Source organism: Vidua macroura, chromosome 6 (genome assembly GCF_024509145.1).
Source record: "Vidua macroura isolate BioBank_ID:100142 chromosome 6, ASM2450914v1, whole genome shotgun sequence".
In the NCBI taxonomy this organism is placed as follows: Eukaryota; Metazoa; Chordata; class Aves; order Passeriformes; family Viduidae; genus Vidua; species Vidua macroura.
The window spans coordinates 14,096,037-14,120,192 of NC_071576.1; the positions used below are offsets into that span (position 1 = coordinate 14,096,037).

At 37.4% G+C, this 24,156-nt stretch overlaps 3 protein-coding genes across 8 annotated transcripts in view; 1 reads left to right on the top strand and 2 right to left on the bottom strand.

Moving 5' to 3' along the window:
* Positions 1-5,648, bottom strand: part of AK7 (adenylate kinase 7) — a 28,186-nt gene extending 22,538 nt beyond the window's left edge. For both annotated transcript variants that reach the window (XM_053981340.1, XM_053981338.1), the window contains exons 1-5: positions 5,525-5,648; positions 4,815-4,982; positions 3,603-3,711; positions 2,539-2,633; positions 1,693-1,803 (exon numbers count right to left, since the gene is read on the bottom strand). In XM_053981340.1, the coding sequence (XP_053837315.1) occupies positions 1,693-1,803; positions 2,539-2,633; positions 3,603-3,711; positions 4,815-4,982; positions 5,525-5,599 (558 nt within the window). In that variant the 5' untranslated portion in view covers positions 5,600-5,648. The remainder of the gene's footprint in view (positions 1-1,692; positions 1,804-2,538; positions 2,634-3,602; positions 3,712-4,814; positions 4,983-5,524) is intronic.
* A 1,271-nt stretch (positions 5,649-6,919) lies between these two features.
* GSKIP (GSK3B interacting protein) lies at positions 6,920-10,669 on the bottom strand. 2 transcript variants are annotated; one of them, XM_053981342.1, is made up of 3 exons: positions 10,583-10,669; positions 9,424-9,682; positions 6,920-8,806 (listed from the first exon to the last, which is right to left on the bottom strand). In XM_053981342.1, exons 2-3 carry the CDS (start codon positions 9,679-9,681, stop codon positions 8,645-8,647), a joined length of 420 nt encoding a protein of 139 aa, XP_053837317.1. In that variant the 5' UTR covers position 9,682; positions 10,583-10,669; the 3' UTR covers positions 6,920-8,644. The 2 variants fall into 2 exon arrangements, with proteins under 2 accessions (XP_053837317.1, XP_053837316.1); XM_053981341.1 differs by lacking the exon at positions 10,583-10,669 and adding an exon at positions 10,081-10,223.
* A 161-nt stretch (positions 10,670-10,830) lies between these two features.
* ATG2B (autophagy related 2B) overlaps positions 10,831-24,156 on the top strand; it is a 46,053-nt gene continuing 32,727 nt past the window's right edge. For 3 of the 4 annotated variants that reach the window (XM_053979696.1, XM_053979697.1, XM_053979698.1), the window contains exons 1-11: positions 10,831-11,405; positions 14,887-15,049; positions 16,882-17,034; positions 17,989-18,091; positions 18,980-19,142; positions 19,616-19,795; positions 20,730-20,830; positions 21,800-21,978; positions 22,660-22,814; positions 23,494-23,605; positions 23,759-24,020. In XM_053979696.1, the coding sequence (XP_053835671.1) occupies positions 11,244-11,405; positions 14,887-15,049; positions 16,882-17,034; positions 17,989-18,091; positions 18,980-19,142; positions 19,616-19,795; positions 20,730-20,830; positions 21,800-21,978; positions 22,660-22,814; positions 23,494-23,605; positions 23,759-24,020 (1,733 nt within the window). In that variant the 5' untranslated portion in view covers positions 10,831-11,243. The remainder of the gene's footprint in view (positions 11,406-14,886; positions 15,050-16,881; positions 17,035-17,988; positions 18,092-18,979; positions 19,143-19,615; positions 19,796-20,729; positions 20,831-21,799; positions 21,979-22,659; positions 22,815-23,493; positions 23,606-23,758; positions 24,021-24,156) is intronic. The other variant, XM_053979699.1, reaches the window with a different exon arrangement.

Consider the following 24,156-nt stretch of genomic DNA (forward strand, 5'->3'; position numbering starts at 1 on the left):
AGGATTTAGAAGACCTTCTGTTCTTGGTGCAAGAACTTTTTTAACTGGCTGACAAGACTGATGAATCCTAGTGTCCGAGTTCTTTGCAGGGAATGAGAATACTGTAATTTCTTTCACTGATGGCATATTCCCTAGATACCACTGAATTTAGAAATGAGTAAAGACTGTAATCCAGAAGTCTCCAGCCATTACAGGAAGCCAAAGCTGATTTCATGGGAAGAACAGATGCTTTGGAGCCATCCTGTTCCAAAGTGCTGACAGAAACCATCCAGGGGCAGTGATACCCACTGGTGCTGAACTGGAGTTCTGGAGGAAAGGGGCTCCTTTTGAAAGGGTTACAGTAGGTAGGTATTGAAAATATTCAAGCTGCTTTATCATGTACTGCTAAATATCTTCTCAACAGATGTTTAGCCTGGCAAACACTTAGAAGCTAATTATATAAATACTTTTGGTATGCAGTGACTCAGTGCTTTAGACTAGTCAGAAAAATTGTCAATAATTCATCTGGGTATTAAGTGGTGGCAGAAGTTAACACAAGGTTTGATAGAAGTTGTTTAAAATTTTCATGTTTTTAACTCTGCAAGTGTGAAACTCATCCCGCGGTCTTACAAATCCATGTTAGCACAGTAAAAGAAAAACCAATTTACCACTGCTTTTTCAAGCTGTAAACCAAATTTTTACTTGTATTCTGTACTCTTAGATCCACAGTAGAACAGAATATAATTTCTAGAGCTATTTTCTTAGCAGGACATAAAACAGGAAATATATGCTCAAACCAGAGAAAAGTATTTTTCACAATAAACTCTGTTATTAGCTGGATAAATTTCCAAAATGGACATTGAATTATATTGATTATGGGAGACTCCTAACACAGAAGTAGAATGACCAAATGACACCATCATCATCCAGTGTATTTTGTTGTCTTTGAACCTCCTCACTACTCCATCACTAATGACAACAGCTTCCATTTTCCTGAATTGTAAGCTGAGCCACTATTGGTATTTATTTAATGATAGTTCTTAAATAAAAATAGAGGCATAGTCTGTTCTCTAGTAAGATTAATGGTCTAATCAGACCAAAGCAAGTAAAGCTAAAGGAGGGGATTTTAAAACATGTAAATTGATAATATATTTTAGCTATTCTGTGTCAGCTCTGTGGCTGTGATTTTAAAGTTAATTATAGGGTGAAACAAAAGTCAACAAGGCCTCTGCTCCAAGAGCACAAACCATCCAGGGACATGATAGGTGTGGCCAGAACATCTAGGTATTTAAATGAGTTGTAATACTAGCATAGGTTGCTAATATTTAAAGAAGCTGCTATTCTTTAGAGCTGTACTAACATCTCATTCCTCTACAATCTGTCTTCCACAAATCTTTCCACACAGACCCCAGCTTTGATTGTCTCTGGTAGAACCAAAGAAACAGTATTTTTTTAAGATGTGCATGATTTACTCCCTACCTAAGGGAAAAAAAAAACAAATTGGGATTTATATTATGCATACACTTGGGTTTCAAATAACATTATATTATTTTCCATGTTACTCTATTTTATTAATAATTTGTATCATCCATATTTATAAGGACAATATTATATTCTTAAAACTTATTAAAATGGTTTATAAATTCCATTATTATGATAAAGCTCTAAATGAGAAGACAAAGCAGCTTATTTTTTTTTAAATTCTATACATACAGTTTGCCCGAGTTTTACAATGTGTTTTTCAGCATTTATGTGATCCATAAAGCTAGGATGAGACTTTCTTTTGCGAAAATTGTCGTCATTAAAAGGAGCCTCAGGATTTTCCTATGAAGAAAAAAACGTGACTGATATACATGTCCTAAAACAGAACAATTTTTAAAGATCTAGATAGTTAAAGGAAGTTCTTTAAAAGTATTTTAAAACCTGGTTTAAGTTTGTCTTCATTTGAAATTCTTCAAGGTTCTGAATTTGATGCTTGAGGTTCAGCATTTTGAAAATGTCATTAGTTCAATTTCAAATTTCACAGTAAAATATTTTTAACTACTTTTCATATTTTAAAAAACATTAGTTTTGATTATATATAGCATTGCACAAGGTTGAAAAAACCCTTTTTCTGTAACACTGAATTCGAGAATTGCAATAGCATACTACAAAGCACCCAACATGGCTCCTAAAAATATTTTACATATATCGATATAAAGATGTATCCATTTTAATTATGTTTTTCATTAAATATGCAGTTAACATGGTATTTTTTTTTTGATGACTGAAAGACAGTGCATATTGTGGTTAGCATTTGTCTTGCCTCCTGACCAAGCAACTCCTTATGTCTTTCTGTATTATAGCTCAATGCCTAAACTTTTCTGTCAGTGAATTTCATCCAGCAATTTTGTCAGTAAGTAGTGGGTAAGGGTGAAAGAATCCTAAACACCCGCTCACTTTACCAGCTATCACTGAAGTACACGCCTGAAATATATTATGTAATTGAATATAATGAATATTTTTCATTATATGGCAACATCTGGTTAAAAAAAAAAATAATGTTTTGATATTACTTACAGGGTCAGAAGGTTTGGTATTTGCCCAGGTCATTATTGTTGAAATGAGGATGAATAACTTTTGTTTTGCAAAAGTCTCAATTTCCTTATGTAGGGCTGTTAAATGAAAGCAAAGATTTTATTTTAAACTGTATTATTCAAACTGTATTTTTGCTTTTATATAAAGGTTCTGTATAGACACTCACACTAATGTTCTATGTGATGTCTTTTTAAGCAAATGCTCTTTCAGTTAATATAAAATAAAGCTAAAAAATCAGGAAAGAGAACAAAGAGAGAAATAATGCTAATAAAGAATTATATTATTGGGAATTGACATAATTGCCACAGAGCTACATATTATGGGGAAAAAAATCCCCAACAAAACAATCTATACTAGGAAACAATTAATCTTTACAACTGCTGAAATACTGAAAGAAAATAAAAAAGTGTGGAGTTTTCATGATAGGAAAAAAAAAGCTACTGAATGCAAACAAAGTTTATTTTAATATCAAGCAAGATAATGAATCTTTCGTTATGCAAATTATTCTGTTGTCTGAGTGTTCATACTATAAAGAGGAAAGCATAATTTTGTTTATCTGTCATACAAAGAATCATATTGCACTCTCACCATAAAAGGATTCCAGCTACCTATTAGAATTTGGGTGTAACAATAAGGAGAAAGTTTTCAAGAGACTGCTAGCAATATTTTTTATTGGACTTTTAAGAAAAATAAAATTATTAAATAAAATATTGAAACATTCTTCGAATATCACAGGAGGAAACTTTCTATCCAGCTCCCAATGTAAATAGATGAGACGATGGTTGACAGTTATTTAGGAAATTACTGCCTACACAGATGTGCCATTTAAAGAATGGGACCATTCCATGTCAGCTTCTCTCCCTTCTGAATGTGACAGTGCACTCCATGGTTCCTTGCTATTTATCCAAACAATTTGTGCAGCATTTCTCCATCAAGGAACACAATTTTATATTAAAGTGAATCCATGATAATTTCATTACACATTTGTGGCAAGTTTTGGTGGCTACATAGAAACCAAATTTCTATTCAGGTAAAGCTATACTAACCAGAAGCAGCCCACGTTGCTTCCTCAATTTGGTTTGCATCTTCAGTGATATTATATAAAACAATTTCGCACTCAAGCAAGTGGCTTAAGAGTGCTTCTCGAGAAGAGACCTGAGGGAAAAACAGTTAGATTCTGTCACTAGAGAAAAAAAAAGTCCTGTTCTAGTTCAATTTCTGGATAGAATGTGGTTTTCTAACACTAGGATGTTGGAATTATTCATAAGATCATTATCAAGCATTTATCTGTCAGATACAAGAAAGCTGATAAAATGGAAATTAAATGCTGAAATTGTTAATTTAGAGTACACATTAACATAGATCAAAAATATGGACTTTTGATGGTATTTTAGGATCCATACTTTTAGTGCATTTGTGAATATCAAAAATATCTACTACTTATCCAGGTATTTTAAACAACTATCCATTGGCAGAATGGAGAAGACATAAAAAAAGTCAATTTCCTTGCAAGATAGCATCCTGTAATTTTTATTAAGTGCAGATTATCCGTATTACTTGAGTAAATCCAGCAAACACTTTGGACAAAAGCAGGGGTTAAAACTAAACACTGCCAGCCATGATTTCCTGATTGAATAGTTCAGCTACATAGACATGTGAATCAAAATTTTCAAATGTTGGAAGAGATTCTTCAATAAGAAGAATAATAACCAGTTTATAACAAGCAGTTTGAGAAAGAGGCAATTTCTGGTTTCAGAAAACTAAATCAAACAATAAGCAATCACATTCACAAGAGCAAGCCTCCTTTAGTTAATTAAACCCTGGACACACACATCTTTATACGAAGATTGAGGTATTCAGAACAATTAGCTGCTAGTGAAAGCTGTGATTTCAGTGAACAGTTAAGAGGGACACTAGTTTTGATTCCAGCACCAAATGGTGATAAAAGACAAAAATGAGAGATACTTGAAGTGTAAGGTTTGAGAGGAAAAGAAAGCAGACCTGTGGATCATCAAGACAGATTTTTTTAAAAAAAGCTATGAAGAGGACATAATCTATTTTCTGCCTGAGTTCCTTTTACTATTTGCTGTGTCAGATCTAGAAGAGAGGAAGCCATAGTGCATGCAGGAAGCAGAAGGAATAATTAGATAGATACAGCTTCCAGCAGGAACAAAAGACCATTATTGCAGGTCATTTTACATGACCTGTGATATTTCTAATGTTGTCTAAAGGCAATCTGAAATCGGACTCATACTTACTGCATATGTTTCCTTTGCAAAACGTGGATTAGCACTCTCCGGTTTAGAAAGAGTACCCACTATTTCGTAGATTTCCCTTGCAGGAACCTCAACAACTGAATCATTTTCATCTCCCTCCTCTTCTTCTGGGCTTTCAAGTGTCGCCCCAACAACGCAGCTGGATAAATACTGAAATATACAAGACACATAATTTGTATACAAATATCTGTTGAGACCGACACAGCTTCTCGTAATCTCCAGAAGGCACCAGCACCGTCTGACCAGCCCTGCTCCTGTTGTTGGTAATGCTCTTCAGAAACAGCTTCTCATTGAAGGGAAAACCTTAGGGACTGCTCAGACTCAGCTGGGATGTTTTGGCTCGATTTGTGTCAAAGCCGAAGGTGCTGGCGAGTCCCTGGACGCCTCCGCTGCGCACCGGGCCCCTCTCGGGCAGGGGGCACCTCACCGCGAAGTTGGTTATCGCTCTCCACAGCGATCAGCTGCTGCCTGACCTCTCCCGACCGGCTTTAGCCCCACCTCCTGCTCCTAACTCTTTATTTTTACTCCATCTTATCCCTTTAATTGCTCAGGTGCCCCTCCACAGCAGCTATTTCAGCTGACTCTCCTGGCCGAACTCCCCGGGGACCATCCGCAGCTCCCCAGCGGGCGGAGGTGCCTGAGGCAGAACGAAGCCGCGGCCGGGAGCAGCTGCGGGCCCGCCCCGCGGTCACCTCGCCGATGCTGCGGCCGCAGTAGGAGTCGAGGTGGTTGAGGAAGACGCGGCGGCCCGGCGGCGCCTCCTCCATGGCCGCAGCCCGGGACGCGGCCGGTTGCCGCGCGACCGCCGGCGGGCGCACTTCCCCCGGCCGCCGCTGGGGGCGCGCCGCCCGTAGCACCGCCCCGGCACGGGCGGTCGCGCGCTGCGCGCAGCCGCCGTGAGCAGGGCCCGGGCCGGGGCAGCGGGGTGGCTGCGGTCCCTCAGTCCGGGACTTTGTTCCGAACGGCACAACGCGGGTGTGGTAGTGCCGAGACAAAAACAGATGTTAATTAGGTTATCTGCCGTCCTTTCCGACAGCAGGCAGGCTACGGGGATGCTTAGGCGATTCACAGCCTGACAGCTGTTGTAGATGTCAGCGAACCTAATGGAAAGAATGATGATGTCTGACTTAGTTCAGAAGGCTGAATGATTTCTTTATTATAATTATGCTATAATACATTAATATACTAGATAAAAGAGAATACTAAAAACTACATGCTAATTTCTCTAACTATCATATCTAACTACTCATAACTTGTGACCCTGTTCGCCAGAGCCCAGACACAGGTGGATCTGATTGGCCATCAGGCCCAAACAATCCACCATGATCCAACCAAGCATTCGCTCTAGGTAAACAATTCTCCAAACACATTCCACAAGAGAAAAACAAGGAGCAGAAATAGAAATCGTTTTCTCTTTCATTTCTCTCTGTGCACCTCAATGAAAAATCCTGAGAGAGAGAGAGAAATGTGCTTGCCACAGACAGCAATATTAGCAGCACTTATTCGGAGTTCTGGACAACGGAAACAACTGGCAGCTCAAGGAGACCTGAAATTCTCCCTCAGCGCTGCAGAGATGTTCCCTCCATAGGGGCAGCAATGCCCCAGGACAGGCATGGGAGAGCATTTTGCTCATCCTCAGTAACCCAGAAGTGGTAGAATGACATTGCTGTCCCACTTTTGGGTTAACACTGCAATACAGTTTAGGAAATAACACAAGTTTCTTCTGTTAACACCTACAACCTACCTGTTCTGAAAGTATGCTTATAATAAGCACACAAAATGACAGTTTAAAGACCTCTAAGGCAAAAAAAAACCCCAAACAAACAAATCAAAAACAAACCCCAAAATTTAGTAATGAAACATTACTTTGGCATTTTTCCACTTGGATTTCTAACACTCCAAGTCCTTTACAATCACATACCTTACCTTGCTGTTTCATGAAAAATTTTCAGTTGATAGAAGTTTGCAACCAGTTTTCCAAGTAGTCCACAGCTATTTAGGATTTGTCTAAGGGCATGATGATTTCAGTTGTTCATTCCCAACTTTGCAATAGCTCCATACCCCACAAGAAAACTTCAACACACCGGTCCATTTATTTAATTCTTTAGTCATTGAAATTGAACAAGTAAATCAGTTGCAAGGAAAAATATTCAAATATAAATTTGCTGAAGTACATTCTCCTCACAGAGGACTAACCACGTGCCACAGACCTGTGTGCAAAAGAGAGCCTATGAACAATTTTTGGAGCATGGAAGCATACCCTAGGGCAGTGGACTAGTTTCAGAAGTTTCAACCCAAAAAGATAATAACTATGAAGGTAAGCTCTCGAAAACAGAAGGACTAATTACAGTTGTCCTGTCATAGTTGCACATTGCTAACTCAAAGCCATTACAAAAGCTCCACTAGGCTTGTCTGATCCATATGACTAACCACAGCAGGTAGAAGCCAACATAGCTCTACTGAAGTCACTGGAATCTGTGAGAACCAATAAATCCTTAAATGTGGCTCCAAAAAAGCTACTGCATGTACTTGTCACAAAAGCATAGAAGAATAATGGCAGGATTGTTTAAATAAAGACACACAAATGCAGAATAATAGAAGAATACAAAAAAGTGTGAATGTCACAGAATGTCAGTTCAACTGTACAAGCATTTCTACCCAACTCTAATTTTTAAAAAGTCTACCATTCAGTACATACTTGAAAAGTTATAGCAGAACAATAGATGTATAAAGAGAGTTGTACCAGTTTTTAAGTAGAAAATACAAGTTATATCTTCCAGCTTGTATTAGTCTTAGCAAATTTCATACAGCCTTTGGTTTCAAACCAATACAATGCAATTAACATTACAGTGCTTACTTTAGTATTCATTTGGAGAGGACACTGTACAACTGAGGGAGAAAATGTGAAAATTGGGAGTACCAAAGTACTGTATTATAGAAAGTAAAGGCTGAAGCAAAAATACTCTTGAGTATATCCTGTACATCATGTAAATACACATTCAAAATAGTAAACAGGCCTTCCAAGCCTCTCAAACAGTTGCAGTACAGCATACATATTTATAGGATAGATTACATCATTTTTAGGAAATGTGTAGCCCATTAATTCTGTGCTTAAACATTTGCATTTCAGACAATACATTCATATATAAGCAGTTCATCTCGTGTATGATTTGGAGCTTGCTGGTTGTCACAGACAAGGACAGATCAATTAATGCTGAGCCTTGCTTTTAACTCAGATATTGCCACTATATAAGCAATGCTCAACTGTTGAAGAACCATCTTTCTAGCTACAAAGCTGACAACTTTCAGATTTATGTATAGCAAATCAAGCAGGAATTCTTTGCAGAAGTTTTTCATTAATTTTTTCATTAACTGGGTGGAGCAAGTAGTTACCTTCTATTTTAAAAAGAAGGCATGAAAATTATCAGTAAGCACATACACAAAGAATTACTACTTATATCTATAACATTCAGTCTCTATTTTTTTAGTTTTGAATACTACGACTTGGAAAAGAGACCAAGATTTTTGAACACTGTATGGAGCAACTTACATGCTTATTTACAATGGAAAGTAAAATTAAGAATTTTTTCTGCTGTTTATAAAATTGGCTTTTAATAACATTGTGATATATGCAAAACCATGGTAGCAAAATGTTATATACTTGTTATAACATATAAATGTTATATAATAATGTAGTAGCACGAAGTAGATGTTAATGCAAGAAATGAAGCTTAAGATGTTTGTAAGGAAGATCTCAGTGCTTCATACTAAGAAAACCTTCTGGCATTAAATGTTCCTCATATCTGGGTAAATCATGACTGACTTTCCTTCTTCAAAGCTTCTAGTCTTTGTAGTAATGCATTTCCAAACACCTCTCGATATGCAGGGCTGAGAGAGTCCAACAAGGAGTAGACAGTTTCATGATACGGAGTTTGCAGTCTATCATCAGTCTGATCAAAATCATAAGCTACTACCTGCAACAAAGAATTGGGTGGTTAAATTTCTGTGGTGATGACTACCTTGGTACATGTAGCACAACATTTAACTTTGCCAGTCAGCGTAGTACAGAACAATGTTTTGTAAAAACAACAAAGGCTGAATTTAAATTGCAGTCCCTGCTTTCTACTATGGAGCTTACTTGTTATACAGTATTTAAGACAATTTCAAATACCTTTTGTCCAAAACTCAGAATGTTAGTAAAATACATCCTTTGAAAAGACGTCTCACATCTACATGTCTGTACAAAAATTAAAAATGGTGCAAAAAAAATTGTATAGATGTTGTATTACTGATTTCTTTGGGTACCTGAGAAACCCAAAGATTGACATACCTGTAACAAATTACTGATTCTATCTTTACCATTTCGTGTCTTAAATAAATTCCTGTTTTTTTATTAACTTCCCTTCTTGCTTTGTTGGAAATAACTAGCTAAAGTTCCCTCTTCTAGAAGAAAACATGTAGATCAGGCTTTCATAAAAGTACAAGAGGGATATGTGTGGTTGTCAGTGAAGTATTTTTCTAGGCACCTTTTGAATATGGTCATTGTTCAAAACAAGGAAGTTTAAGAAATTATAAACAAATTAGAGTTTACCCTGAGTCCTGCTTCAGTGAGCTCCAGACAGTATCTGTTCCTTTCCCTCGTTTCCACATTGATATATGCCACATCCTCTGCACAGGGAAGGGTTTTTGACACAAACATGTTACTGACAGCAAACAAAACATCATTTACAACAGCTTCGGCTTCTAGTCTCATATCTTTCACGTCTGTTCCTTCGAAGTCTCTATAATTAGAATCCTCTTCAAACCCTGTATTATTGGGCAACTCCATAGGATTGCAATCAGTCTCCATTCTGCATATAAAAACATTTATTTTAGACTTGTTACACCACTGCACTCAATATATAACACCATAAAACACAAGTTATAAACGTATTTAACATTGTCCAAAAAAAAAAAAAGGAAACTATGAGACCCAGTGACTTCCATAACTTGTGAAATGACAGTCTAGAGAACTCAAACACAAGATATTCAGAACGACTGCTGATGACTACATGAACATTTAGAAGCTGTATCAGTATCGCTGAGGCTAGTTTTTCTCAGGCAAGTTAACTTGCATTCTGTGGTATAGGACTCTGTTACAAAGATTCATCGGTCATTAATTCTGCACTTTGCTGATCCAGAATGTAGGAGGAAGACAAGTCATGCCTGGAAAAAGTGAAATCAATAGCTGCAGAAAACAAAAACCTACTGTTGGTGCATTTAAAGAAGACTTAGAAAAGTCTATGAACTAAATGGGTTAATAAAGTTCCTGTTCATCTTTTACGCACAACTGCCGATACATTTCAGAGACACAGGCTGCTGGTCTTTGCGAGCAACCGGTACCAAAACGGACAGCCCCAGCGGGGTTATCACCGCCGCTCCGGCAGTGGCCCCGCGGGTACCAGTGTCGCCGGGAGGCCTCAGCTGGCACCTGTGGAACGTGCCTGAGGCAGCAGGGAAAGCTCCCCGGGACGCTGCCCCGAGAGCTCTGGTAGCTGAGCACTGCTGCCGGGAGGAAATGGGACTGCCAATCACCGATCCGCAACATGCGGGACATTCACTCCACGGGATCCGCCGCTTCCTGCCAAATCCCACCATCGACATACAAACAAATCCAAAGGAAGTGAAGGCAATAGGGGAGCTGGATACCGAGCTGCGCAGCCTCCCGCTCCCAGGGACCGCACGCCCGCCGCGCCCCGGAGCGCACCCACCAGTGCCGGCGAGCGGCCGAGGCCCCGCCGCCCGGCCCCGCACAGCTCCGGACGCGCCCGCCGCGCTGCCCCGCCCCGCTCGGCGGACAGCGCCCGCCCCGCTGCTTCCCGGGCCGCTCCCCGGAGAGGCGGCCCCGGCGCCACCGGCTGCACGACGCCTTCCGGCCGCGCCGCCCCCTCCCGCGGCCGCTTCCGCCCCCGCCTCCTCCGCTCGGCGACGCCACTTCCCGCACGTCACCGTGCCGGTGGTCGGCGGTGGGGCGCTGGGAGGAAGAAGACGAGCAGCCGCGATCGGCCTGGCCGCCCTCGCCGGCGGCGCACAGCTGACGGGGAGGGACTGCCCTCCCGCCGGACCCGGCCCCTTCCCCGCGCAGCGCGGCTGCGGCAGCCCCTCCGCGCCCGAGAAGATGGCGGCGGTGTCCGAGTGAGGATGGAGCTGCCTGTCAGCGCCGCTTCGCCCTAGGGCTGGCAGTGCCGCCCCGCTGGGGCGTGAGGGGCGGCGGCGGTGCCGCCTGGCAGCGGGGAGCCCCCGCCGTAGCCCGCGCTGAGGGGCGAGGCTTGGCCTGGCGGCCCCCACTCAGCTCCTTCGCGCCTCCGCTCTCTGCCCGCCGCCCGGCCCCGTCCCGCCGCCCGGCCTCGCGGCCCCCGGCGTGCAGCCGCCATGCCGTGGCCTTTCTCGGAGTCCATCAAGAAGAGAGCCTGCAGGTACCTGCTGCAGCGGTACCTGGGCCACTTCTTGCAGGAGAAGCTCAGCCTGGAGCAGCTCAGCCTGGATCTCTACCAGGGCACCGGCTCCTTGACGCAAGTCCCTCTGGATAAGTGGGTAAGAGATGCTCGCTCTTCACCCCCTCGGCTCCTGCGGCATCTGAGGGACCAGCTGATTCTCTGCCCCCGGCTGCCACCCACTTTATTTTCAATATCCAGCCTCTTTTATGTAAAAAGTTATAGCCATAATTAGCATTTATTCTAGGGAAATGTTGTCTGATATGCTAGCACTTAAAAAAATCTTGACATTTATTACAGATGCATTTTTCTAGCCACACTTGGATTGCATAATTTTTAATTATAAGAAAGGAAACTAAAACTGAAAGAAGGCAATAGCTGCTGATATTTCAGGGAGAATGAGCTAGTGTATCCCAAACTTCTAGAAATCCCTGTAGTTAATGAGGAGTACGTTTACTGCCTACTAGAGATGGTGAAAACAAAGTAATCACTGTGGTATCTATGCTTTGTCTTTTCTTGGAGACATCTTGGTTCTTAATGATAGTATTATGCTGAGCTTAGTCTGTGTAGTCCTCTAAAGATTGTCTCCTTGTCCTGTAGTGGTGAAAGTACTTGTTGACAGAAAGAATGCTGATTTTAGCTGGAGTTTGTTCAGCAGGTGGCCTGTCACACTCCAGTCCTGGCATGTATGTTTTTTGAATATGTCTGTATCTATACACAGATATGTATATTTCCAGCCTGCTCTAGAGACACACCTTTGGATTACTGTGTTTGTAATATTTTGTAAAGGTTCTTGGTTTAATTCCCAACGTTACTGAATTCTGCTTGTGAGTCGAGTGTCTGTCATGAGGACACTTAAGCACTGCAGTGAATCAGTCACTGACTTCCAGCCTAGTGTAGATGATGAGCTAGGTCCTTTACTTTAATGTTTTCCACACCACATTTTTGCTACAGTATGTACTGATATTAGGCCATGCAAGGTACATTTTAAAATACTTGTGAATATATGATGTTTTCAGGTAATGATTTTTAATGTTGTTAGTGTGAAAATATGTTTGAAAGTGGTAGGGGACAGACGCTTGCAGAAATGCTCAGTGTTACCAGTGTTTGAGTGTGGGCTTTTTTTGTTGTTTGCTTGTTTGTTCCTTCTTTTCTTTTCTGGCTGTGTCTGCAGCTTGTTTTCTGTGGCAGGCTTGCAGTGAGGCTGCCTCGCTTTAATTGAATTGTTATGCCCTCTAGTGGGTGTCGAGCACTCTTTGCGAGTCAAAGTGATATTATTTAAAATGTAAAATACTTAGTAACAAAGCAGTTACGGGCCAGTAACTAAATGAAGTGTGCATAACGTGTACACAGCGATTAAGTGAATATGCTGTAATGCTTAGGTGATCTTCCCCACTTGTGATCAGCATTTTTCTGTTCCACTTGTAAACAATTACATGTTTGAGGTTCTCTGCACGTGACTCTCATGCATGACAGATTGCAAAAGGAGATGTCACGGAAGTACTACAGCTCTTTTTTTCCCCCTAGTCATTGTAACCTTGTTGTCAATGAATCATCAGGATGACTGTATTTTTACATGGCATCCATTTTTGCAGACACTTCTGTTCATCTCAGCACTGTAGATACTTTAGCCAACATTGTATGTGTCTGTAGATTATAGAGATAAGTAGGAATACCTGGGGATATTAATGTAAAGCCTATGGCTTTTGGGCCGTGGGCTGTTCAGAAGAATCAAAATGTAATGCATGATGTTTGTGGTTGAATTTTAGTATACATTAAATACTACTTTTGTGGACTGTTGGTCAATAGTGTGGCAAAAAGTCCTGATGTGAAGGCTGTGCTTCAGTTTTAAATTTCACTTGGAATGCTCTAATTACTTCCTTCTAGGAACAGCTGGCCTATTTGTGAAGCAATTTAGCTCAAGAGTGCTTCAGTTTTTTTGCTTTTAGATAGTAAATTTCTATTTTAAAATAATAAGCAGTGTACTAAAATACACTTTTTATCGCCATGCACATGGGTAGCAAAAAGACATCTGAGTCAGATTTATTGAAAATATGGTAGCTAGCTTACTTCCTGCTATAGCAAATTATTTGTAAATTCATTCAAGTAATTTAAATGAACATGTGGTATTTTAAAATACAGTTTTCATCTCTAATATTTTTTGCCTTATCTTATGATATTACCACATGTGTAAGTCTTAAATATAAGCTCAAATATGTTTGTGCTTTTATATTATTTATTTTATAAAATTTTAAGGTCACTGAATTTTAGTGGATTATTTGATTCCTGAATAATTTCCCAGTAGGACTGTTCAGGTTCTGTTTCTTTAAAGTTTGTCTTTTGCTGCTGCTTGAGTGGACTTTGGAACAGAAACTAGAAAAGCTGAACATGCAAGGCAAGCAAAATTCTAAAAGCAAGGTTATACGAGCATAAGGAGAGCAACAAGTTAATGCGATGGGAAAGTTGTACCTGGAGATACAAGAATAAAAATAAAGAAAATATGTTTACAGAAAGTTACATTTAAAAAATTATTCTATATAATTGGAATATCATTTTAAAATACAATAAAAGTGACAAACAACTTTTAAATCCTTATTTCTTTCAAAACTTGCAATGTTGAATTTAAGCATTTTCTTAGGTAAAATCAGTGGCCTTGTTCAAAACTCAAGAAGGTCAAAACCACACTTCCTCTTGCCTGTTGAAGATTATGTCCTGTTATTACAACTGCAGTCTTTAGTAGGGTCTTGTTCACATTGGAAGGTTGCACTCTCTGGATTTGGTATGTGAATAAGATTGGGATTTGTTTCATTAAGGCAGCCTAACTACTTATTGTCTAAGAACTTAACTTTAGACAATTAACTTTAGAACTTTAACTACATTTTAAAATCAAAGCACAGGCAGCAACTCACTTCTTTATTAGCCTAAGTGTGAAGAATGTGTTTAATGTATATGGATGTAATGAAACCTATATAGCGCAGTAGGGTAGTCTTCTGAGGATTGTCGAAAACTTGAAAATCCTACATTACTCTGTTATAGCTGGTATAATTCTTCGGGCAACTTGATGGTAGCAGTGTTTATAATGCTATTATAAATAAATGATTTACAAATGGCAAGTATGTAACACAGCAAGAGAGGATTGTTTGTGTCCATTGTTCCACTGTCACAGAGAAATCAAAAACAAACGTTACATTGAAATTACGTACTATGAAATACTCCTGTCATAGAAACTAGATCCTTTTTGTGCTTTTACTGTCAGCCTGTTTTCAGTTTTCTTCAAGTACTGCCAAAGAAAGAACAGATTAAATTTGTTACTATTCTCATATTTATAAGAGTAAGTTAGCAGTCATTTTTTCTGTATAATGCAAAATTATACAGATTATACAGCCACCACAGAGCAATTCTAAAAACTAGGTAGTGTGAAATCGCAATGGAATTCATATAGTTGAAAGTGTCTACTTTTTTTTGTCTGAGTATAAATAATTTTCTAGTAGTGTCAAAGTGTTTTTATTTGCTAGATGCAAAATTATGGATGTGATTTTAAAAAAATTATGATTTTTAATTTTTATTTTATTCTTTTGTAGTGTCTTAATGAGATCCTGGAGTCTGCTGATGCACCTCTGGAAGTCACAGATGGATTTATCCAATCAATTTCTTTATCTGTCCCGTGGGGGTCGTTACTGCAGGATAACTGTGCATTAGAAGTAAAAGGATTAGAGATGGTCTTCAGGCCAAGACCAAGGCTTGGTAGGCTTATTTTTTGATTTTAGAAAAGGAGATTCTTTACAGTTTTTCAGAGTCAAAAGTCTGCCCTTGCTTTAGTCAATTCTTAACCTTATTTAAATTGTTGTTTAGCTTCCATACATTAATGATTGAGAGTTAATAAAAAAAGAAACCGTCAGGTGTTTGTTAGTTGGTTGTCAACTCAATTAGTTGTTGCTCTGTTAAATAATTTTAAATGCTTATAATATTCCTACTGTTCTATGTCTTCCAAGCTGTTTCAGACCTATAGATATGGAAGTGTGTGAAGGAGTTTTTGCAGTTTTTGGGAGTTGTTTTTGCAGTTCTGTGAGGCAGTGTTAGTAGTTGGGTGGCAGCAGGACAACATCATGGTGCAAGACGGGGGTGGGGTGTTATGGGAGGTTTTGTCTTTGTCTACTTCAGGCTAAAAGATGCATCTTCTTGTATATTTAGAGAACAACGAATGCAATTTAATTGCTATTGCAGCGTGAAATAATGACTTTTAAGTACTCTAAATCCATACTAACTTTTGATTATAATGCTGAGGGTTGTCTGAGTTCTAGCTTGTCTGTATCCAAATGCTTGTTGCTGATCTAGTTTAGATTGTCCTGCTGATAAATTTTTACTGGTCATCAAACTTCCATAAATTCTGTGTAACACATAGTTAATTTGCAGTTGTGAAAATTTCTTTAATGTCTGAAGGATTTTAATTTGGTTTCCTTCTTGTAGTGTATAGAAGGTGAAAGAAAACATTTTTTAAACGTAATAAGAAGAAAAATGCGTAAAACCTATTGCTCAACTTTCGCAAGTTACCTTAAATGACTTACTTGCTTACACAAACTCTACATTTCATCTGCAGTTGTTTAACTGGAATTAAGTTTTGAGCTATGTTACTTTCTGATGTAAGATTATTGCTTTGAAGGAATGGTAGTGTTAGGAAGAAACCTTTATTTCTCCAGCTGCATCCAGTTAGTTCTCTTTGATGTACAGTGCATTATAAGAGACCAAATAGTGCAGAAAAAAACCCCACAGTGCTGATTTTATCACACATTTATACCCTCACGGAGGTTTCCAGACCTGAATGCTTAACTGGAATCTTTTGCCTGCTTAACACACTTGTATTTGAGCTAGTTTTATTTTTGTCTGCCTATACTAGAGTGCGAGAGTTTAATTTGATTAACTTTTCTAATTCATAGTTTTATAGTATTTGCTCACAATGGCCTTGGCATTAGCTGATAGGAATGCATTGTCAATTAAGTTAATCTGGCTGATGAAAAACTTCTTCAGCTTAATACCTGCTGTGCTCTTGGATTTTATTATCTTTTATTTAAGATTTCAGGTCTGTGTTAGGCATTTAAAACATGTTTTAATGTGCTAAGATAGCATTTTAAACCTTGCTTAGTGTTTCTCCGTGCAGGGTATGTTTCAAGAGGTATAAGAAACTTTGAAATAATTCTTAAAAATTGCACTTCATTCATTTTGCCAATTATGCCTGCAAAAACATACCAATATAGTAAAAGAACTCCAGAAATTATTTAATTGATTAAATTAGTTAAACCACTGCTGAAAATTGATTACACTGTTGATTACCTGATTTCTTCTTGTTTATACTGAGTTTTCAAATACCGGAATCTTACCAGTACAGTCTAAACAGATTACGTTAATTTTAAAGTAGTAAATTCTACAATGAGAGATTATAACTAAATTTGTTTTTAAGTATAACTTCTTTCTAAGCTGTTAAAGCTCTTTTCTATATGTGCCCAATATATTGATGTGTTTTGTCTTTATAGTTTCATAAAGTCCATGTTTAATTTATTAAGACTTATTTTACTCCACAGCATCTGGTTCTGAACCTATGTATTGGTCAAGTTTTATGACCAGTAGTATGCAGCTTGCAAAAGAGTGTCTTAGCCAAAAATTGACAGATGAACAAGGAGAAGGGTCCCAGCCTTTTGAAGGACTTGAGAAATTTGCAGAAACTATTGAAACAGGTATGAATCAATTATTGAGATTTGAATTAATGTCTGAGATTTAACTGGTTTTTGTTATGTCTCAATTTTACAAAATGGCATCTCAACTGCCATAACTTATATGACTAATTTTCACTTGTTAGCATTGCTTTAAAATCTAAAGAGGAATGATGGACAAGTGATTTTGATTTTGAAGTGGGGGGAAAAGCCCCATTTACTTCCTAAGTATTTGTATACTTCCCTCAGTGGACAGATTGAACTCTGTTTCAGGGCAAGTTGGTGTTTGTTTTCACCTGAATAAATCCAGCTAAATGTGTGCCTGAGGGATTGATAACATGTCTTAGTTTTGGAGATGGCTGTGTAATTCATCAATTGCTAATAGTGATATTGTTGAAGGAGAAATGGAAAATGTTTCTTCAGATGTATTTGTGCAAAGCTGACCTGTTATGTTGTATGAGTCTCCATAATCACACCATGTTGATAGAAGTACTTCAGAAACTTTTTTTGTTGGAGGTGGTTTTTCTAAATGGATAAAACGAAGGGCTTATGACCGCATTATGTGGTGGAGAACTTAGTGCAGAAATGTCTGAGCTAAGGGAAATGCTTAAAGTCACTCAATCCAGGCAGCATGCTGCTGCAGCAATGCTTAATAGTTAAAGATATGGTGCACAATGAAGATGTTACTTTCCTTGAGGATCATCTACACTGAGCTACAGGAAAACTTGGTTTGAACTGTCTCTTGCTCAGATGTCTGAGCCTTAGAGAGTGGTTGTATGCTATGGATATACGTATTGGTCACTTAATAGTTTATATTGTCTGTTGAAGTCTTGTTACCTTATTAAACTCAATTGATAATTTCCACTGAAATAGATATTGAGAGCTTAAAATTAAAGACCATTTAATATGGTTACAAAAGTAATAATTCAGCAACTTGACTTAATACTCTACACTGTATTTTTTTGTTTTCTCCTTAAGTTCTAAGAAGAGTGAAAGTTACCTTTTTGGATACTGTGTTGCGAATAGAACATGTGCCAGAAAACTCTAAAAGTGGAACTGCACTTGAAATCAGAGTTGAACGGTAAATTTTTTTTTTTTTTAAATCTGTGGAATTTTTTTTTTCCCTAAGGCACTTCTTGCCATTTCCTGTAAAATACATTTTACTCATACACAGAAGTTCTTAGTATATAGTTAGACACTTGCTCTTGAGCACCTCTTTTATAATGCTAATGAGCATTGTCTTCACTCAGATTCCACTTAGCATGTTTATGCTAAAGTTATTTAACCTTCAAATTAGAAGAGTTCTGTTTTTTCCCAATATACATTTTCATCAGCTTCTACAGTTAATGAATAACATTACTCAGACATTCAACAGCCAGTGTATATTGTTGGCCAGTTAGGCCATGTGTGCAATTAGAAAAGGGAACTGACCCTTTTAAGTAAGACACTTTAAATCTTTTTAGAGGAAAAGGTGCAGTCCTGAAAAAAAACCCAAAACCCTGAAAGAATTTTGGTTCTATATGAATTTTCAAAAGAGCCCATGTGAATTCTGTGATTACTTTGAACATGAATACTATACATGTTCTTAGTGTAGATTATTTTCAACGTATGGGAGAGTGTAATCATACTTTCTTGCAAAGTATTGAGATTAGTATTGAATAAAACTGATGCTTACCAAGAATTGTTAATGAAATATATTTGGTTTTAAACGTTTATAAGCTTCAGGTTATTATGTTCTCTGGGGTATGTTCACAGTGGAATCATCTCTTGGTTTTCTGATGGCGTCCCATAGAGAAGTTAAGATTTCCACCCATTCCCAGAGAGTGGTGGGTTTTCATTTCATGACAGTGGGCAGCACTGTAAAAGTATGAAGAAAGAGACCATGTACAAATTTAAAGGTTAAAAGGCACAAGAGAAGTAACAATTTTCATGCACCCACTGTCTTAATTTCCTTTCTTTTGCTTCCCAGAACTATGTACTGTGATGAAACTGCAGATGAGTGCTCTGGAATTAATGTACATCAGCCCACAGCTTTTGCTCACAAATTACTGCAGCTCTCAGGTGTCTCTTTCTTCTGGGATGAGTTTCCTGCATCAGCAAAGTCCTCCCCAGTGTGTTCAGCTACACAGCTGGTAAAAATAAATACATTATATAAGGATGTAAATTGATGAAAGAATATATTGTTATGCTATTAGATTGATTCTGAAGGATACAGGACTTGAACTTGTACTTAAATCTGTGTTTGGGAAGTTTTATAATCAATTCCTGTTGATTTTGAGGAGAGGCAAGGAAATGGACTTTAGGACTCAGTAGACATTAGGACATGCTGTACTGGAATCTGGTTGCAGCTTTAAGAACTAGAAGTTTAAGAACCCTGCAATTCACTATTCTGTGGAAACTTCCTCTTCTTTCAAAGGCCTAATGCTTTGCATTCTATGTGCCTTGTTTTTTCACAGTTATCAGTACATGTTTTTAAAGCCTTTGTCAAATTTATAGTTTGTAAAGTGATTGTTTGTGTGATAGGCATATTTGAAATGCTTGTGTTTTGCATTTTTTCCCTAAGAAACAGGATACATTCTTACTCCTTTATCTGTAACTTTTTAAGGCAACTGAACCAAAGCTTTCACCTAGCTGGAATCCAAAAATCATTTATGAGCCACATCCACAGTTAACAAGAAACTTGCCAGAAATTACTCCTTCTGACCCTGTACAGATCTGTAAGCTGATTGGTAGAATGGAGTTAAGCCTAACACTAAAACAAAATGAAGTACTTCCTGGAGCTAAGGTTAGTCATGCTTTCCTGGTGTTTAACTAAATGAGTAGTTCTGTAGAATTTTTTTTTCTAGTACATATGAAAAAGGTGTAATATTCTCAGGGGAACAGAATTGCCATAGTTTTTATGTTGATTCTTTATGTTCTAACCTAATATGTGTAAAAAGACCTTTTTATGGTAGTCAGATGAGTCAGGGCACACTGAAATCTGTTAAATGAGAATTCCTGTATGTTAGAGAGAGACTGAATTTAAGTGTTCAAAAAACAAGTAGACATGATAGTGAGTATATAAGTAAACCTGTGTAATGTATTCCCCTTCTCTGAAGTTTTTAAGTTGGCTGTTGACCTGTTTTGTATAACATACTGTATTTTACAGAAATCATAAAGTTTCTATTGCAGTAGAGAAGGGTTTTTTTTATGTCCAGCAATTTCTAGTCAGTCTTCAACTGTTCTTGTTTAGTCAGTTAAGAGTCCTTGAAAAGTAACATAACATTTCCTTGGTGTGAAATAGAGAAATGCTGCCAGTTTCAAAAGTATTAATATACAAAACAAAAGACCCTTATCATTTTAAGATCTATTTCAAAAGGTGCTTACTTGAATATCTCATAATTAATAAGTAAGACTAACTTAATTTTTTATTACTTTGGGAATTGTTAAAGAAAAAAAAATTAACATATTAAGGGAATTGTTGATTTTTTTTTTTCTGCTATGAAATTGTGTATTTATTTTAAGCTGATACTCAGTGACACACCTGCATTTATCCTGCCAAAGTCCAGGTTGGAAGAAACACAAAATTATGTTTCTAGTTGTTTTATAGAAGATGAAGATATTAGTGTAATGACTGTATTCTTTTCACCATAGATATCTATTATCCAAGTAACTGATTCAAGTAATGTAAATAAAATTCCTTGAGTGTTCTTGACAGCATTCTTTCCTTTTCTTTTTAGTTGGATATAGATGGACAGATAGATTCTGTTCATCTGTTTCTGTCACCAAGGCAGGTTCATCTTCTGTTGGACATGGTAGCAGCTATTGCTGGACCAGGCAAGTATTACAAGAAACAAAAAAATAATTTTTGCAAGATAAAAATATTTCCTCAATTGAAAAAAAACTCTGGTGGTACATTATTATGAGTTTTTATCTGATCTTAGTAAAATGCTTTGTAGCTGCTGTGAGTTAGGACTATGATTAATTTTTTGTCTTCAGTTGCAAGTTGTACATCTAGCAATGAAAAAAAACAACAAATAAGGCTTGACACATGACTGTATAATAATAGAAGAAATGAGGAAATTCTAGGTGGAGAAAGGCAGGAGACCAAACTAATTCTGGTTCTTGCAGCTTCTGTTTCACAAGAGGAATTTTGCTTCTCTGTCCTATGTTTTAGTGACAGGCACAGAAAATATAGAACTGACTGTAATTGAGTTTATTTATCTGTATTTGTGAAGAACTAAAAGCAGTGTTTCAACTACTGCAGTAGAAGTATGAGAGTGTTTTGGTTTGTTCCCCTCATCTATCACTTGTTAGGGTAAAAAATCTTTTTGAAAGATATGTCATATTCTGGGTGGGTGCTTAATATTCTTCTGATACTGATATACTTGTTTTATTGGACATGTTCATTGTTTTGGGGCAGTTGAAGAAGTATTACGTACAGTTTCCCATGTGTGTCATCTTCAAACCTGAAACTTTAGTAATTCCTTAATAGTAAAACCTCTAAGAGGTTGTGGCCTTAGTCTCTAAAGCTGACTGAGAAGAGAAATGTATGCATATTATGTGCTAACACACTGCACATATAACCTTGAAATGTTTTCATCAAATGTGAAGTTAATAAATGCTAGGAGAGAGTCATCTGTTCTTAGCAAGTAAAACCTTCAACAAAATGTGCGAATGCACACATCTGATATATAACAGACATGTCTATAACTACACATCATTTTCAGTTTAAGTTTTGAATTTTATTAGGGATACAGTTAAGGAAATTACAGTAGGATTTCTGTCCTTTTTTTTTGAATTCAGAGAGTCTGAGCAGGATAGAATTGTCAAATAAAGATAGGAAGAATCGGCCAATGCAACAGGAGGACGAGTATCGGATTCAGATGGAGTTGAAACGTTATTTAAGGAAGGAGTCTTTATCTGCAGGAGCATCCTCTGAGCAAAGCTTCTATGAGACAGAGAGTGCCAGAACGCCTTCTAGTCGTGGCAAGTATAAAAGATGATGCAAAATAGCAAATAACCTGTTGTTAAGATTGTTTAAATTGATTGTTCATCTTTTAATCTTACCAATTTATGTATTAAAATAAGTTTGACTTGAAGTAACTATATGCCATTAATTGTAATTTTCAGTAAAAAATTGACTAGTTTAGGTATTAGGCTAGACTTGATTCAGTATTTCCTTAAAACTGTTCAGTTTATGTTGATGTGAAACATGCTAAAAACACATACAGCATGACATCTTTTCAAATGTGTGGTTGAGGAAATTTCATCTAGAATAATAGTTGTAGTTATCTGATTTTATGTGAATACTTTTTTGCTAATTATTTTTAATGTGAAATACTTTGATTTGTCAAAAGGAGGATGTATCAATTTATAGAAGCTATACCAACTTGAATATGAAAATGAGATATTTAACTGTTCTAATATTCATGAGGTTTTTTGTCTTTTGATTTTTATTTAAATCTCTCTCCATAGACACTACTATTCTTAATTCAAGAAAACTTGGGACTTCTGTAAATGATGTATTTAGCTGGTTATTCTGTCTAGCAGTTAGATTTCTAGACTTAAGAATACATTTCTGTTAGAAATAAAGAGTTTTTTTAAAAATAGTAAATAACTATTTAAAATAGTAAATAACTCTTAATTATCTGTGGCTCTCTCTACTAGAGGAAGAAGTTTTCTTCTCAATGGCTGAAATGGACATGTCCCACAGCCTTTCCTCCCTTCCACCTCTTGGAGATCCTCCAACCATGGATCTAGACTTGTCTTTAACCAGTACATACACAACTACACCAGCAGGATCTCCACTGAGCACTACAGTGGTATAGTATTAACTGCATTTGGAATATTTTAGAAATTAACACTTCTGGCTTAAACTGATGCATAATTGCTGCATTCTTTACAATGTTAGGAACTGTTGCAAAATTCTAGAACAATTGAAATGTTTAGAGCTGATAGTATTCCTTTTCTGCTATGGAAATGATATTGGAATTATTCTCATTTATTTGGCTAAGCTATGAAATGTGTTTTCAAATGCCCTGAAGCTTATATAGAGTGCTTCATTGTTTATTTTCTTTTTAATTACTGCATGTGTACCACCTGGTTTTCTTTTAAAATACACAGCCAGTGTTGTATGAAATTGTAGTATTGAATTTTTCCTCAAACAATATAAAAACCATGCTGTTGTTATCACTATCATTCCCAAATCCGTTGTGTACCTAATGTTCCTTAATGAAAACCGTGGAGAGTAGTTGTAGAACTAGAAAATATATGCTCGTGAGGAGCGCAACTTTAGCCTTAAAAACCTGTGGAATTAAAAAGCATATCTCGAAATAAAGCATACCTGCATTGATAAGTTGAGCACTAATTCTCCATGAAATGGCATGCTGTTGATTGTTTATGCATCTTGGACTTTTTTGGTAATTTACCTTATTATTTATGTTTGATGTAATGTCTAACAACTCTTTGCAAATCTAAGGTCATATATATTTTTTGTTTTAGCTGCAACCAACTTGGGGTGATTTTCTTGATCGTAACAAACAAGAATTACAGCCTCCAAGAGGTTCCTCGCTAGCAGCCAATATGGTTCACCAGACTTCCATAAGAAGGACATGTAAGTAACAACAGATAGCTCATTTTCCCTAGATAATTATGAAAATGAATTGTTATGCAGCAACTTGGTAAAAAGAAATGAAAATCAAAAGTACAATGATTTTATAAATGTGTTATTGCTGAAAAATTACGTGAACTTAATTTTGTATTTCAGCTATTCCATCCAGATCTGTTTCTGTGGATGAATCCAGACCTGAGCTACTTTTTAGACTGGCAGTTGGAACTTTCTCAGTGTCTGTACTTCATATTGACCCTTTACCCCCACCTGAAAGTTCACTGAACCTTAACCCATTGACACCAATGGCTCGGGATTTCTTTGCCCGAATAGAAAAGATTGAGCCAGTTAAGTTTTCAACAGAAGATTTTCTGTCCTTCCGAGAAGTATTTGCAGAAGCTTGTTCTCATGATCACCTTAGGTATAACTTTGCTTATTAATAAATATAAGTAACAAAAATATATTTAAAGTAAATTTGAATAAAGTAAGTTTATTTCCATAGATATTGTGTCACTTAGTATTTGAATTGCATTAGACTTCTTTATTAATTTCAAAAT